The sequence below is a fragment of the Sturnira hondurensis genome, unplaced genomic scaffold (genome assembly GCF_014824575.4).
Source record: "Sturnira hondurensis isolate 20B ecotype Veracruz unplaced genomic scaffold, ASM1482457v3 Scaffold0024333, whole genome shotgun sequence".
Lineage (NCBI taxonomy): Eukaryota > Metazoa > Chordata > Mammalia > Chiroptera > Phyllostomidae > Sturnira > Sturnira hondurensis.
In genome coordinates, this window is record NW_028096964.1 from 670,059 (window position 1) to 686,166 (window position 16,108).

At 42.4% G+C, this 16,108-nt stretch overlaps 1 protein-coding gene across 1 annotated transcript; it reads right to left on the reverse strand.

Moving 5' to 3' along the window:
• Window positions 1–9,732: 9,732 nt before the first annotated feature.
• On the reverse strand, window positions 9,733–15,474 carry ING1 (inhibitor of growth family member 1). Its single transcript, XM_037038347.1, has 2 exons — window positions 14,988–15,474; window positions 9,733–10,690 (listed from the first exon to the last, which is right to left on the reverse strand). The coding sequence occupies exons 1-2, from the start codon at window positions 15,121–15,123 to the stop codon at window positions 9,987–9,989; spliced, it is 840 nt and encodes a 279-aa protein (XP_036894242.1). The 5' UTR covers window positions 15,124–15,474; the 3' UTR covers window positions 9,733–9,986.
• Window positions 15,475–16,108: the final 634 nt, after the last annotated feature.

A 16,108-nucleotide genomic window follows, 5' to 3' on the forward strand; every position in this document is an offset into this window, starting at 1 on the left:
ATAGAATTCCATTGTGTAAATGTACCATAGCTTTTTGATCCAGTCATTTACCGATGGGCAACTAGGTTGCTTCCAACTCTTGGCTATCATAAATTGTGCTGCTATGAACATTGGGGTGCATAGGTTCTTTTGGATTGGTGCTTCAGGGTTCTTAGGATATACTCCTAACAGTGGAATTGCTGGGTCAAAAGGCACGTTCATTTTTAGTTTTCTTAGAAAATTCCACTATGTTTTCCATAGTGGTTGTACCAGTCTGCAATCCCACCAATAGTGAACTAGGGTCCCCTTTTCCTCACAACCTCTCCAGCACTTGTTGTTTCTTTCTTTGTTTATGATAGCCATTCTGACTGGTGTAAACTAGTATCTCATTGTGGTTTTAATTTGCATCTCTCTGATAGCTAGCAATATCGAGCATCTTTCCATGTGTCTCTGGATCCTCTGTATGTCCTCCTTGGAGAAATGTCTGTTCAAGTCCTTTTCCCATTTTTTAATTGGGTTGCTTGTCTTTTTTGAGTGGAGCCGAATGAGTTCTTTGTATATTTTGGAGATTAAACTTTTGTCTGAGGTATCATTGGCAATATGTTTTCCCAAGTTGTTGCTTCTCTTTTTATCTTGATACTGTTTTCCTTAGTCATGCAGAAGCTTTTAATTTTGATGAGATCCCATTTGTTTATTCTTTCCTTTATGTCCCTTGCTCTAGGGGACATATCAGTAAAAATAATGCTGCTCGGAATATCTGAGATTTTCCTGCTAATGTTCTCCTCTAGGGCTTTAATGGTTTCACAGCTTATATTTAAGTCTTTTATCCACGTTGAATTTATTTTGGTGTATGGTGTAATCTGGTGCTCGAGTTTCATTTTTTTGCATGTGGCTGTCCAGTTCTCCCAACACTATTTGTTGAAGAGGCTATCTTTACTCCATTTTATGTTACTGGCCCCTTTGTGAATATTAATTGACTGTAGAGAGTTGGGCTTATTTCTGGGCTCTCTGTTCTATTCCATTGGTCTATGTGCCTGTTTTTATGCCAGTACCAGGCTGTTTTGATTACAGTGGCCTTGTAATACAGTTTGATATCAGGTATTGTGATCCCTCCTACTTTGTTCTTCTTTCTCAAAATTGCAGCTGCTATTTGGTGTCTTTTATGGTTCCATATAAATTTTTGAAGTGCTTGTTCTATGTCTGTGAAATATGCCATTGGTACTTTAATAGGTATTGCATTGAATCTGTTAATTGCTTTGGGTAGTATGGACATTTTGATGATGTTAATTCTTCCAATCCATGAACACAGTATGTTTCCATTTGTTTATGTCTTCCTTGATTTCTTTCTTCAGTGTTGTGCTTACTTATCATTGTGGCCAGCAGGGGGCATGCTTTGATTGGGCCACCTCAGGCACCTGTGTACCTAGTCAGCAGCTGTTTATTCTTACTGATTGTCTTTGCTTGAGCACATGAGGAATTTCCTTTTCTTTGCTTTCACGTAGTTAAAACTTTTTCCTTCCCACACATTTCATCTAGCATTTTTAGTGTGTGGGAGCTATCTCAGTCCACCATATTGATCATAAGTTCTTCATGGCTTCCACAGGTATGTTCTTTCAATGATACCTTTTTTATTTTATTGTCCACATCTTTATTTCTAGGATTGACCACCTGCTTTTCCTGCACTCAAGGAATGTTGGCCTGGCACCATCAACTGTCAAGAGTCCTAGTTGCCCCATTACAGATGAAGGGAACATAATGTTCTTGGTGATGGAACACTCTTTTACCCCATGTATACTCCAGTGTTATGACCTTACTAGGAGGCCAGAAATGGCATTCATTAGTTTCTTTCCCATGCCAGATATTAAAAATATGTACGTAGCCCTGGCTGGTGTGGCTCAGTGGATTGAGCATTGGCCTACAAACCAAAGGGAGCCAAAGGGTCTCAGGTTCACTTCTCAGTCAGGGCACATGCCTGGGTTGTGGGCCAGGTCCCTAGCTGGGGGCGTGCAAGAGGCAACCACACATTGATGTTTCTCTCCCTCTTTCTCCCTCCCTTCCCCTCACTTTAAATATAAAATAAATAAAAATATGTAAGTAAAATTGTCATAAGAATCATACTACAAAGTAACCTTATAGAAAAGTAAAATTAGTAAGTTCATCCATGTACTTTGCTTCCTCAAGACATTAGCCTCAGTAATTAGTGAAACTGCTACTTTGAATTTTGCTGGTATGATCAAGTTTGCTCTTCTACAGTATAATTAATTGTCACATATTTTTTAAAAACTAATTTGTTCTGCAAACTCAGTGATAGGATTATAACTTCGTCTAAGATTTGCACCATCCTAGTTAAGTCCTGTTAGAACTTAATAAATAATAACATTATGGTTACTTAACACTGACATTTTAGATTTCTGAAATACAGAATAATATGAATAAACCCCACAAACTATTTCATGATTGTCCTGTCCATTCTATTCTCCTCTTTCCCTTCAGCAGCTCAATCCAGTTTTCACTCTTCTGTCTAGAAATAAGACTACAAAATTTGCAAAGTGAAATCCCTTTATTATCTGTTCATATCAAATAGTATGCTGTCAAAGTTCATCCCCATGTATTAGTACCTTCAATTAACTGGTATTTTATGGCATATCTTTGTACCTGGAATATACTTCACTATAAGTCAACTTTTAATTTTTCATGTTTATAGAGCAATGACTCAAAATATCAAAAATACTTTGAAAATCATGCATACTGACCATGGAATAATTGAAATCTCCAACACCACCTTTTTACTTAACTTAAAATACAAAAGTTAATTTCCATCCCCTGAGTACATCCCAGCTGATGGTGAAAGAATGAGGCCAGATCTAATCTGGTTGCCATGGTGGCAGTAGTACTCTCCACTTTAAACATGGCATCTATCAGGACAAGGATTTTAAAAACGGAAAGATTTCCTCTAAACATAGTACCTGACTGTCCAAACCAAACTTGTAGTAACTCAGCGTTTAGCATGCCATCTGCCCCCTTGGCCATAATGGTTGATGACAAGTGGGTCTGTTTCTACCTGGGCCAAACTGTTTCTCAAGTCACGTCTGTGCTGCAGAGAGAAAGCCATGCTGCCTGTCTTCCTCATTGCTCCTCTGGTTCTGGCCTTTCTCTCTTATTTTTTCCACCTGTGCTTAAGGCATGGTCAGTTAATTACTGTTACTTGCAACCACAATTAATGCTCGGAGTACGATAAGAGAGGAAAAGTAAATATTTACGAAGTAACTTCTCATGCAAAATAAACAAACTGGGGAGACAGCAAACCATTCCTAAATTCTTTGTAAATGGATAAATTGTTAATAAACCCAATGAACAATTATTTACATTTGTTTTTATAAAATTTTGCAATAGAACATATTTAATGTATTGGGTGATCAAAATCTAACCAAATTCTCAATTATTATAAAATGTTACATTTTAAAATATTATATTTCTAGAGGCCTATACGTTTATCATTAAAAATACTTTCTTCTCGCTAAGCAATTTGAAATTTCACTCTATGAGTAATTATAGAATGTTTAGAAGTTGGGAAAACAGTCTTGCTTTTCTAGGTCAATTCTTAGATTATTTACTCAACACACTTATTGAAGGCCTATGGCTTTCCAGGAGGAGCAACTCTGTCTAAAGCCTGCACAAGTGAGACCAGACCCACGTATGAAGCAGCAGGGAGACGGCGCTGCCCCGAACAGCCGTGTCTGTCTGGCCTAGGAGCCCCACCACCAACTACTTAGTGTCTTCATCATTCTGGGCCTGTTTCCTCACCTACACACACCAGGGACTGGACTACTGTAATTTCTGAGCAGAGTCAACAAGTTTTTAATAGACCGCTTGCTGCTGCAAATGAAAACTCTTTATTTACTTACGTCTATATTCTCCAAGAGAAACAGAATCATTTATAGAAAAGCAGCTGCAGACTTACTCCTCACTCAAGATCAAAGAGGAAGTAACTACTTTATTCTAAGGCCAGACTTGACTCCAGCTGTAACGGAACCTCAATTTCATTTTTCAGAATATATTTGTCGCCCTAACCAGTGTGACTCAATGGGTTGGAGCATCATCTCGTAGACCGCAAGGTTGTGGGTTCGGTTCCAGGTCAGGGCACATACCTAGGTTGCAGGTTTGATCCCATCTGGGACTGTACAGGAGGCAACCAATCAATGTTTCTTTCTTTTTTTTTTTCTAAGATTTTATTTATTTATTTATCTTTAGAGGGGAAGGAGAGGGAGAGAAACATCGATGTATGGTTGCCTTTCGTGCATCCCCTGCTGGGAGTTGGCCTGCAAGGAACCAGCCTGCAACCCAGGCATGTGCCCTGACTGGGAATCGAACCGCGATCCTCTGGTTCGCAGGCCCGCGCTCAATCCACTGAGCTACACCAGCCAGGAATGTTTCTTTCTTTCTCTTTCTCTCTCACCCTCTCTCTCAAAGCAATGGGAAAATGTCCTCAAGAGAGATTAAAAAAAAACAGAAAAGAATAAACTTGTTAACTAGAATTGTAAACCTGTTAACCACCACCACCAACTGACCAAAAAGATTACTCACATCATTATTTCTGTGGTGTTTGGCTTTAATACAGTACTGTCACACAGTAGCTATGTTGGTACTCCTATGAGAGACACAGTAATACTGGCCTTATTTTGCCTAGGAGAACGCGGGGCTGAGGAGTGACTTTCCAAGGTTAGACTGTCGGTGGTAAACTAGTCCTGATTCAAACTTTCTGACTCCGTTATCTCATGCCAATTCTAGGACAACGCTCTGCTTCTGGTAAATTGCTTAAAACCTTTGGGTATAAATACAATCCTGGAACTCACTACAGGGCAAGACAAAAGCATGCTATGACAGTGCACTGGTTCACCTGGAGGAAAGGCACACGCACAGGCTATACTTGGCAGCACAGGTCTTTCATTCAGGTAAAAGGTCCAGCAATGAAGATGATTTTCAACCTGACTGCCCCGTACTTTTCTCTGGAAGGTTTTTTCAGTTTTTGTCATTAACCAAGGGTAATTCTTTACCACACAAAGCAGTGAGGCCAGACAAGAGCACTGTAAACACTTGGCTCTGCTCCTGGCATCAGATACTATGGGTCAACAGTGCCCCGTCCTGAGCACCAGGCAGGATTCCTGGTGTACCATGGTGGTAAGATACAGGGTTTGCAGCCAAGTATGGGATGGGTGGCCTTGTGCGAATCAGGTCTCCTCAGCTGTGTTTTAGCACCCTTACCAGAAACACTACCACCTTCATGGCATGGCTCTTTTAAAGAATTAATGTAAAGTACACAAAGAATACTATGTACTATGGTACTAGCAAATGGCAGACAATGGTGGCTGTTATTTCTATGTGTCAGTGATGTTGAGAAACTTCAGAGTCGACTTGCTTAAACTAAAGCATTTCCTTTGCTTTAAAAAGAACTTTTAATCCTCACCTCAGGGCATTGTTTTATTACTTTTACAGAGAGAAGGGAGAGAAACATCAATATGAGACAGAAGCACTGATTGGCTCTTACAAAGCCCAGGATCACACACCCAGACCAGAACTGGGGCTGGGGTATCCACCTGTAACCTAGGTATGTGCCCTGACCGGTTATCAAACCTGCAACCCTTTGGTTACTGGATAACGCTCCAAGCACTGGCCAGGACTAAAAGCATTTTCTTTAAATAGAAAAACTCTGGTTTAACAAATGGTACAAATCAAGATTTAACCTGTTACCCTGGCTGGTATGGTTCAGTTGATTAGAGCAACCATCCCATACAAGGAAAGGTCTTGGGTTCAATTCTGGACAGGTCACATGCCTAGGTTGCTGGTTTGGTTCTGTCCAGCTGGGGCACATAATAGGGGCTACTGATTTATGTCTCTCCCTCTCTCTGGCCCCTTCCCCTTTCTCTAAAATCAGTAAGCATATTCTCAGGTGAGTATGAAAAAAAACCTTAACCTGTTATTGTTCACGACTTCTTTTTAAAGTAGGGATTTTAAATGAGAAATTATCAATCCTACCTTTATGACCAAAATCAGGTAATACAAAGTTTTAAGGCAAGAGACGTGACCCAAGTTTGTTTGTTTTTTTCCAATTCCAGTGAAAACTATGTATCTGCTATCATCTTTCTTGGGGGGAGAGGGCATAGCACATGGAAGTTTGTAGGAAAACTGAATAGTTAAAATGCGCATTCTAAAACAAAGCCCCTCATAAAAACCTCAAAGCCTATCTTAATTCACAACACACCTTTCTACCTTCCTAAGCCCTCTATACATGTAGCATGAGGGTGATGAGGTGTGAGTGCAAGCAGTAACTAACCAGCAATTTCTCCAGATTAAACAGACCCAAAAGTCTACCTCCCAAACCACCTACCACCACCTGGACCCCAAAATTAAACAGGAATGGATTACAAGCTAAAGCCTAGAGGGAGACAGAGAATGTCCAACAATCTGTTTCTATACACACCAGGGATTATAAAGATTCATCAATTACTTCAGCTGGAACAATGGAGAAAAGCTCAATCTCTTGCAAAAGCACATTTTGTCTTTAAAAGTACACAGACAAAAAATTAATAATTTTGCCTAGTGAAAAGGTTTAATATCCTAATACATTTCACCTGAAACACTGCATGATACAAAAGGTTAAGTACCTAGTCTTTCTAATAAGAATACTAATAATAAAATGGCTTTTACCTTATAAATACTTTATTATTTCATAATTTGTACTAGGAAGTTAAGTGTGGGGATGTCAGAAGAAAACGCATAAAATGTGGCTATCACCCAGATCTTATCTCCAAACAGTTATAAGGCATAAATCTAAAACTAAAGTAAACATACAAACTTAGGCCAACACTGGAGCTTAGGTAAATAGTAAGTATTATTTTCCAGGCTACATTCTAACCACTGATAGTCTTGGTTCTGAGATAACTATACCGCAATGTCCAAGCCACTGGAAGAAGTGTCTCTGTGTGGCCCATGGGTCTGGCTACTGCAGTCAGTATTCCTCCTCGGTACCCAGGGTACACCCTCCTCCACACGTGCTGCGCCAGTAATGCCAGCCATGGCTAATCAATACTTGATAGTTAATTGAATGAACCAAATTTCCTTAGCCCAGTTTAAAATAAAGTATTCCATTCTAACTGAAACATTTTAGACCCAATCCGAACTAAAATAACTTGGTTATTAAATATATAAGGAACTGGAAGTGGTGGTTGTCAAAGGCAGGGATGCAGGTGGGCAAAAGGGCGAAGGTAAGGTAGGTACAAACTTCAGTTATAAGTCAAGGGGATATAATGTACAGCATAGTGACTATAGTTAGTAATAATGTATTGCACATTTTATAGTTGCTAAAAGAGTAAATCTTAAGTCCTCATCACAAAATTTTTTAAAAATTTTGTAACTTAATATGACAAATGCTAACTAGGCTTGTGATCATTTCAAAATGTATACAATTACGTTGTACACCTGAAATAAAATGTTATATGCCAATTATACTTCAACTAAAAAAGTAAGCAAGTATTCTACATTAGATAGCTTCTAACTAATGTTTCCAAAAATAATTCAATCCCATTTTCAGCATTCCCCCAGGGTTACCTGGATCTTCCTATAGTATTTAATCATGATTTAAAGCCTAAGTCTTGATGTACCAAGTACTTTTCTATGATTGTATTTTCCATGTCCAAAGGAATTAAGCGATTTAAAATACTGCCAAATCCATCAAAATCTTCCTCTATAATGTTCCACATTTTTCAAAGAAAAAAATGCCTCACCAGTTGTCCTCACTGGAAACTTCACTAAAGGGTAGGGACCAGCATTTGCTTAATATCATCCCAGTGTCACTCACGTAACCTCATTTATTTCTCAGAACTACCCTACATGTAATAGGTGTCCTAAAAGTGAAAATCCATGAATCAAGAATTAAGCACATTTATGGATCAAACCCCAAAGGCACAAGATGCATACAAATATTTCTGTCTCAACTACAGCTGTCTACAGCAACACTGAATATAAAGAAATCTGGGATCAGCAACTGTGTTCTATTTAAACTCTACTCCCATCACTTAATTTTCATTATTAGTGCTAATTAAAACAGAACTGAAAAACTAAATAGAATTTTATGTAAGCAAAGACTCTTTTAAACTACTTTTGGCAGGGAGTGGTGGGGGGAAAATGCAGACAACTGTAATTGCACAACAATAAAATTTAAAAATAAACTACTTGAGTCATTATTATCAAGTGTTTTAGTTAAACTTATTTCATATAGTAAAATGTTTATTTATTGTTTACCCAGCTAAATCTTACCAAATTTCAACACAAGATTCCCAAATGTCTTGAAGTTTTGCTGGAAAGTAAATGCCTATTTGTAGGTATTGATACGCAAAAAGTTCACATTTTAATTTATATGATCAATTATAATTTACATTTCTCTACCAAATAACCTCCTATAATGGAAATTCACTGTAAAACAGAGACTTAATTAACTCTGGCACAAATAAAGTTCTCAATAATTTTTATCAAATGAAGTAAACAATCAAAAAACAACTTGTTTTACTTACAATAAATGCCACACAGATCCTTAGATGCTACAGTTCTTCCTTGTAGCAGCTTCACAGAGGATGTAAAACAAACTATAATATATGGTTAAAGTAAATCATATATCCCTTAAGAATGAAAGTTCTGTTGACCCTTTTAATATGTGGGCAGTTAAGGACAGTTTATCATGCAAGAAGTTAGTTTGTCAGGTCTGCAAACTTATGATAAAAAAATAAGCAATTTCAGCTTTGTGGCTAATATAGTGTCTCATTCATAACCACTCAACTCTGCCACTGTACAAAAACAGTGGATGAGCATGACTGTGTGACAATAAAACTTTATTTATGGACACTAAAATTTGAATTCCATATAATTTTTCTGTATCACAAAATAGGAGTCTTTCGATTTAAACAATGTAAGGATCATTCTTGGCTCACAGGCCATACAAAAACAGGTGGAGGGCTGGATTTGGCCTGTGGGCAATAATTTTCCAACCCTTGGTCTAAATATATATTGTTTTGACATTTACTTGCTGACAATTAGGCGACTTCTGTTTCATTACTGAGAACAATAACACCAAATTTTGCTTAAGGCTTTGTCTAAACCGCTGGTGTACATACTTCAAAGAGAAAAATTTAAAAATCACTTATATTGAAATTAAATATACTGCTAGAAGAACTGGCTAAGTTTCATTTACTTCTTCATGTCACATCTGCATAAAGGAAACACCTTGGTCTCATAATGGCATCTGGCTGCACTTCTGATTATAATGCAGCAAGTGCAAGTTCACTTGGAAATGTACATCTTTACACTTTACATAAAGTACGTACACTATGCTAGGATGGGTGATAGCAAAAGCATGAATTTGATTCCATGACTAGACCACTTCTGTTTGGTTATTAAAAATGTATACAGTCATTTAAAAATGGCCATTTGGGGAATAGGACACCATGTAAAATGTCATGTAAAATTTGACCATTTACCTTATCAAAAATAATTTTCAAACTTAAATTGTTATATGGCTATATATTATTAAAGCAAGAAGATTTGGCAACTTGGTTGGCTAATTTTTCAAGAAATTGTTCATGAAATGATGTTATTTTTATTAAATTAAAACAGTAGCTAAATGAATTTCTTTCCACATTTAACATGTTAGAATACTTCCAGGTCAACTTTCCTGATCCCCCTCCCACCCCAAAAATCAGTCAGACTCGCTTGAATGTTTAATTCAAACCTATATTTGTAGTTTCTAAAATGCTGATCCACAGACCACTTTCTTGTTACACAAGTGTACCAATGAAAACAAAAGGCAAAGAGAATCACTGCCATCCCTACAAAAGGAATGGTTCCTTTTCTAACATTCTTTAAAAATATACATTGTACAGTTCTTGCACCTCACCAAAGGTGGCAATGTAATAAATACACTGGCTTAGTCCTCCTCACAGCTCAGCAAGGTCCACCAACTACCTGTTATAAGCCCTCTCCTTTTTGGATTTCTCCAGGGCTTTGTCCATGGTTTTCTCATTCTCCCCTCGACATTTGGGACAGTACCACTTGCCCTTTGGTTTATGATTCAGTCCTACACAGGAGAAGTGGAACCACTCGATGGGGCACTCGTCATTGTCACAGCCAATCATTTCTCCATAGGAGACCTGATTGCACAGACAGTACGTGGGCTCATTTGGGTCGATGGGAAGGTCTGCAGGGGATGCTTCTCTCTCTGCTTTGGCCTTGGAGCGTTTCTTCTTCTTGGAGGCCTTTGCTTTCTTCTCCTTAGGCGTTCCTGAGGTGATGTCATCGTGGTCATGATTATTAGCTGCATTCTCCCGATTCTCGTTGTTGCGCTGACGCCGAGACCTCTTGTTATTGGGCTTTTCTGCCTGAGTGATTGTCTCATTCTTGGACTTATCCTGGCCAGCTTTGCCACTGTGGCCAGTGGTATCATTGACTTCTTGGTGCGCCTCAAAGAGTTCCACGTGACTGTCTACCTGCCTGGTCCGGTTCTCCACCAGCTCTACCATCTGACTCACAATCTGAATTTTCTCATCGCCCAGCTCCTGGCTCCGAATCAGGGCTCTCTGAATGCAATGCAACAGTCTCCTCTTTTGGGTGCCGTCCGTCTCCCGTTTAAACTTCTCATAATAGTCATCCAGTTCCTTCAGGATTTCTGCAAAGGGAAAAATGAGCATTACACCCACACTATAAACACTACCAAGCCTTTTATTTAATTCTCTGGTCTATGAAAAAGTAAATACAAAGGAGAGAAATGATCAATGCAAAATTTCCTAGTATGAAAAAGCTTATACCTTGTATGCCTTCCTAGCAGGCCTTTTTTTCCCTGTAGAAAAAAAATCCTTGGAACTAAATACAAATGCCAACACAGTTCTCATTTAGCAAAGTGCTACCAAAAGCTCCCCAAGGGACCGTGTACATTCAGAAGTGTGAGTAACACTCCTACGATGGACAATTAGGAGAAAAGATCAAATTTAGATGAAGCACTGGGTCCCAAATTTTTATTTTCAAGAAAAGTAATGATGTCCTCTATTTCCACTGTTTTTATTCAAATATTTTTCTAATAATTTAAAGGCCCTTATTCATTTCATTCTAGTGTACTGATGTCTACAATACCCTATTAAATTATAGACTGTATATATTACCTAGAGACTCAATTTATTAATCGCGTCATTTTCATCCTAGCATCTTATTCCTCTGTATTACTGAAAATAATAAAGGTTGTCACAATAAGCCACACAATCCAGCCTTGCTTTATAACAAAGACGGCAGATTTTGCTTTTGGATTTCCTGCTTAAAACAGTAACATATCTATACACTGTAAAACATCAAAAATATATTTAAAACCCTCAATACTAAACTGAAACCTTCTTAGGTAGGAAGGCAGTGTGTGTGAATATAAAATATAATTTTGCAAATGTAATTAGGCTATTTCTCAAAAAAATAAAGTTAAAAAATCTGATTGAAATAAAGTAAATATTCTTGCCAAAAGCTTAAATACACAGGTACAAATTTCTAGAGTTATTTCCCCCAAATAGTACCATGAAATAGTAGCAGGCTTTTCTCTTGTAAACCTTCTGCAGTCTCTCAAAATAAGGCAATTCTACTCTCAAACTAGGAAGTTAAGTGTGGGGATGTCAGAAGAAAACGCATAAAATGTGGCTATCACCCAGATCTTATCTCCAAACAGTTATAAGGTATAAATCTAAAACTAAAGTAAACATACAAACTTAGGCCAACACTGGAGCTTAGGTAAATAGTAAGTATTATTTTCCAGGCTACATTCTTAAACTAAAGATAGCTCTGAAGATACTTGCTAAAACAATGTGTAATTTCCCACCAGAAAGGAGTGCCACAGGCCTACAGCATCTTAATTAATCCTGAAAATAAATAGCTGATAGCTGTGCTCAACCCAAGTTCTGTTTGATGTTAAAATAAGTTTCTGCCATTCATTTTTTAAACCCAAATAATAATTAGAAATGCTGGGTAATGTTTGTTTTAAAAATGTATTTGAGAGAGAGAAACAGAAACATCAATTTGTTGTTCCACCTACTTATCCATTTATTAGTTGCTTCTTTTATGTGCCCTGACCTGAGGTGGAACCCTCAACCTTGGCATATTGGGATGACGCTAATCAAATGAACTACCCAGTCAGGGCTCTGACATTTATTTTAAATGACTTGCACATTACAAAACTATCATTTGGTTTAATAAGTAACCAAATTATCTAGCAACAATTTTAGCATTTCAGAGAAAAGAGAACAATTCTACCATATGGCTAATTTAAAATTTAATAAGTATGGCTTCTTTTATATCACGAGCTAGCGTATACCTATGTGGATTCTCACTTGTAGGAAACAAACATCACAAAATTATCAAGAAGTAATTCTGTTACCTTCATAATGGCATACATTTCTTGGATGCCCTGGGCAAAGCACTCTATTTAAACAAAGCCACCTGAAGTACAAATGTCTGTTAAAGAGGAACACCAGCGCTAGCTAGGGAGGCATCTTGCCAGGACACTCACTTCTTCAACCCCATCAGCTCGAACTGCTGCAGACCATTTCCTCTAGAAATGCTCCACAGTAACATTACTGTAGGAAAGTACAGTACAATGGGGGGAATGGTACAATGGGGGAAAATTTAAGGATTAAAAGACATCGCAACAAATTTGGTCTTTCAATGATCCATAATGTACTTTAACTTTACATAGGTTTGCACTTAAGTTCTTTATGAAAGCGACTTCCATGGTGGGTAGGTGAGTGGGTATTTAAAAAATAACACAAAAAATAATTTTAAAAATACAATTTAAAGGTGATTGAATTATAATCCATCATTATGTATTAACCTCCAACTAATGCATACTATACAATAGAAATTGCTGTTTGACTTGCAATATAAAGTAAAAACTTAATTTTTAAGAACTACGCTGCATATCTTAACATTTATAGCAAATCCCAAACGAATAAATTATGACTGTTCTCATGACGAATGATTAGACTCTACAGCTCACTCAACAGCACTGGCTTCAGTACGTGCTCCACAGGAGTTAAATAAACACCGCACAGTATATTAACTGAACAGCAAAAGAGCCATAAAGAAAGGAAGTAACTTTAAGGGGTATACAGGCGTGAATGTTAGAATACTTTCAAGGTACTTCTTTTTTTGTCATCTAGGAAAATGGCAATTAACAGTACCACGGACTCTACAAAGGCTGTGAATCCTTTAAATACCCCTGTTCTTCAATGATTACACTACCCGACCCATCACGGGCACGGACCTCCAAGAAGAGGCCCCCTCCCCCCAAACGGAGCACTCACGCGTCCCTCAATCCTCGCAGCCGCTGGCCTGTCCCGCGGTTCCATGAGGCCAGGGCGGGAAGCCTGAGGTCAGTCCTCCGTACAGCCAACAGAAGGACTAAGAAACCTTGCCTTCGACTGCCAGGCGCCGCCATAGCTCCACGACCGGAAGTAGCGAGGCTCCGGTCCCCGAGGATAGGGGGCGGGGCCGGGAATCCGGCCAATGGGGAGGAGGCGAGCGAGGACGCGCCCCTCCCAGGCAACTGCAGCCTATGAGGGTCGCCAGGCCGGAGGGCGGAGGCCAGAAGGGGGAGCCAATCTCAGAGTAGGGCAGGGGAACACGGCCCACCCCGCAGCGTCAATAGCCAATCCAAGGCCAGAAGCCGGGCGACCCGAAGACATTCAAATCAACTCGACCTCCTCCCTCCTCCCCGCCCCTCTACCAAAGAGAAAAAAGAAGGCCGCGGAAACAGAGACCCGTGCCAGTCACAGTGCAAGGCCCGCCCTCATCCGGCCCAGTAACCAATAGCTAAGCAGCGGACTGATAAGGACATTCCATGGGGACACCACAGCCAATCGTGAGAAGGCTAGAGCGGGAGGTTCGCAATATGCTAATAAGCCTCTTATAAATAACGCTGCGAAAGCGAGTGTCTGATAGAGCGCGCAGGGGCGCCTAGCCGAGAGGGGGCTTCTGCGTGTTTCACTGAAAGCTATGGCTTTGCGCCTCCCCCCCACTCTCCTGTTTCCCTGCTGCGCAGCCCTGTAAACATTAGTAAACTCGGAGTGAGGACCAACGTTCCAAACAGAGCCCCCAAAGCCGTGCCTGACCTGGCAGGAAAGTTTCCCCAACAGCCAACAATTCCCAGCGGACATGAACCCTCGCTTCTCTCCCGGACCCTGGGCGGCCGGGGCTGCAGACAACGACCCACAGGTCCTCTCCCAGCCATGTTCTTCTCCAACCCCTGGTCTTTGCAAGCGCCCCCCGAGCGCAGCACAGATGGGCGACTTCCTCGCCACATCCTCCCCTCTTTTCCCCTCCCCACTGTACGCACGGAATAAAGCCCAGGGCCTCCGCAAACTACACCAAACCATGTAGCCCCCGACTCGGTGTCCAGCACCGCGGGACAGCTAGGGGGCTGGGCGGGGGTGACCGGGGCTACACCGCGCACAGTACGGACCCTGGACTTTATATAACACTCAGATTCGGGACTGGGTGTATGTGGCTCTAGGGATAGCCAGCAGGGCCGGGGGACCCCTCGCCTGCAGCGCCCTCCCAGCAGACCTGCGCGTAGCCCCGTCCCTGAGCTCCTCAGCCCTAGCGAAAGCGGCATATTCCTCCTTCCGCGCTGTAGCCTGCGCCCCTAAGCCCCCTCCCCCGCAACACCCCGCCTCGTCACTTCACTACAAAGAGCGCTTTGCTCGCGCAGCCTGGCATTGAGACCTCTCTTTTCTCCTTCCTCCTCCGTGTCCCGGCTTCGCACACAAGGACCTTGACGAATCAAAGACGCTCCAGACCTTTTGTTTCTGCCGGGCCAGGGACACCGCCGCGGGCCCACGGCTCCCGGGGAAGGGACCTGGACGGCCCGCGGCCCCGCGGCGAGCCGCGACCCGCGGGGATGGAGCGGCCGCCCCCGCCCATGCATCCCGCCGTACCTTGGTATTTCGCGTCGATCTCCCGCATCAGCGAGACGTTTCTCTGCAGGTCGAAAGGCAGAGACTCGATGGAGTCCAGGTAGTCTTCCACATAGTTCACGAGGTGGATTTGCTCCCCGTTGGCAGGGCTCAACATGGTTCACCGAGGTCCCCGGCGACTCGGCGCGGCTTTCCGCTTCCTCCAGCCCCCGCCCCCTCGGAGCCCAGCCCTGCAAAATGCAAACCTCCCGCCCGCCGGCGCCCCCCCCTCCTGCCGGCCCCGCGCCGCTACATCTGCGAGCCGCGCAGCCTGGGCCCGGGGACCCGGCGCGGGTGTGCCGGGCCAGCGCTCGGCGGCCTCGGGCGCGGGGCGGGCGCGGGCGGGCGTGCGGGCGCGCACCCCGGCAGAGGGGCCGGGGCTGGGCCGAGCGAGCGCGGGAAGGGGCGCGCGCTGCCCGCCGCGCCGCACTTGTCCAACGTGGAAAACCCAAATACCAGTTTCAAACACTTGGGAAACATTCGGCCCCCCGTACGGCGCATGCGCCCCGCCACCCGCCTCTGCCCCCCTCCCCGCGGGCCCCGCCCCCGCCGCATTCACGCCCCTCACCGGCCTGGCCGCGTGGGGGTGTGGCTTTGTCTGTCACTTTTGCCGGGGTGGGGGTCGCGGGGATAGAGGGCGACAAGCGAGGCACAAACTTTACTGTGAGTTTCGTACTTGGAGGCAGAACAAGTCCGGCGCCGCTGCATGCCCGCCGGGGACGCGGGGTGACAACAAGACCCGCCCAAGACCGAGACAGAGCCGATCTTGCTGCCGTCCGCTGCCTCAAGATCGTTGCATGCCCAGAAAATCTAACCCATCTTCCCGTTCAGCCCCTCAAATCTCCAGTGCCTACCGCTCAGCGGGGATATAAGTACATCTCGGAACAGACTGGCAACCCCAGGAGCCAGTCCACTGCGGTCATTACCTCATTGGCCCAATCAACAGGAAGAGAAGGAGGGACGAGGTGGAATAACTCCTCTAGGGCTCTTAACTACTATACAGCACTAGAAACCCGCGTCCTGCGGAGGGGTGGGGACAGAGGCCGGGCCGAACAGAGCGGAAGTGGTGGCTCATGCGCATATGTACGGCCTGGGCAGCCGCT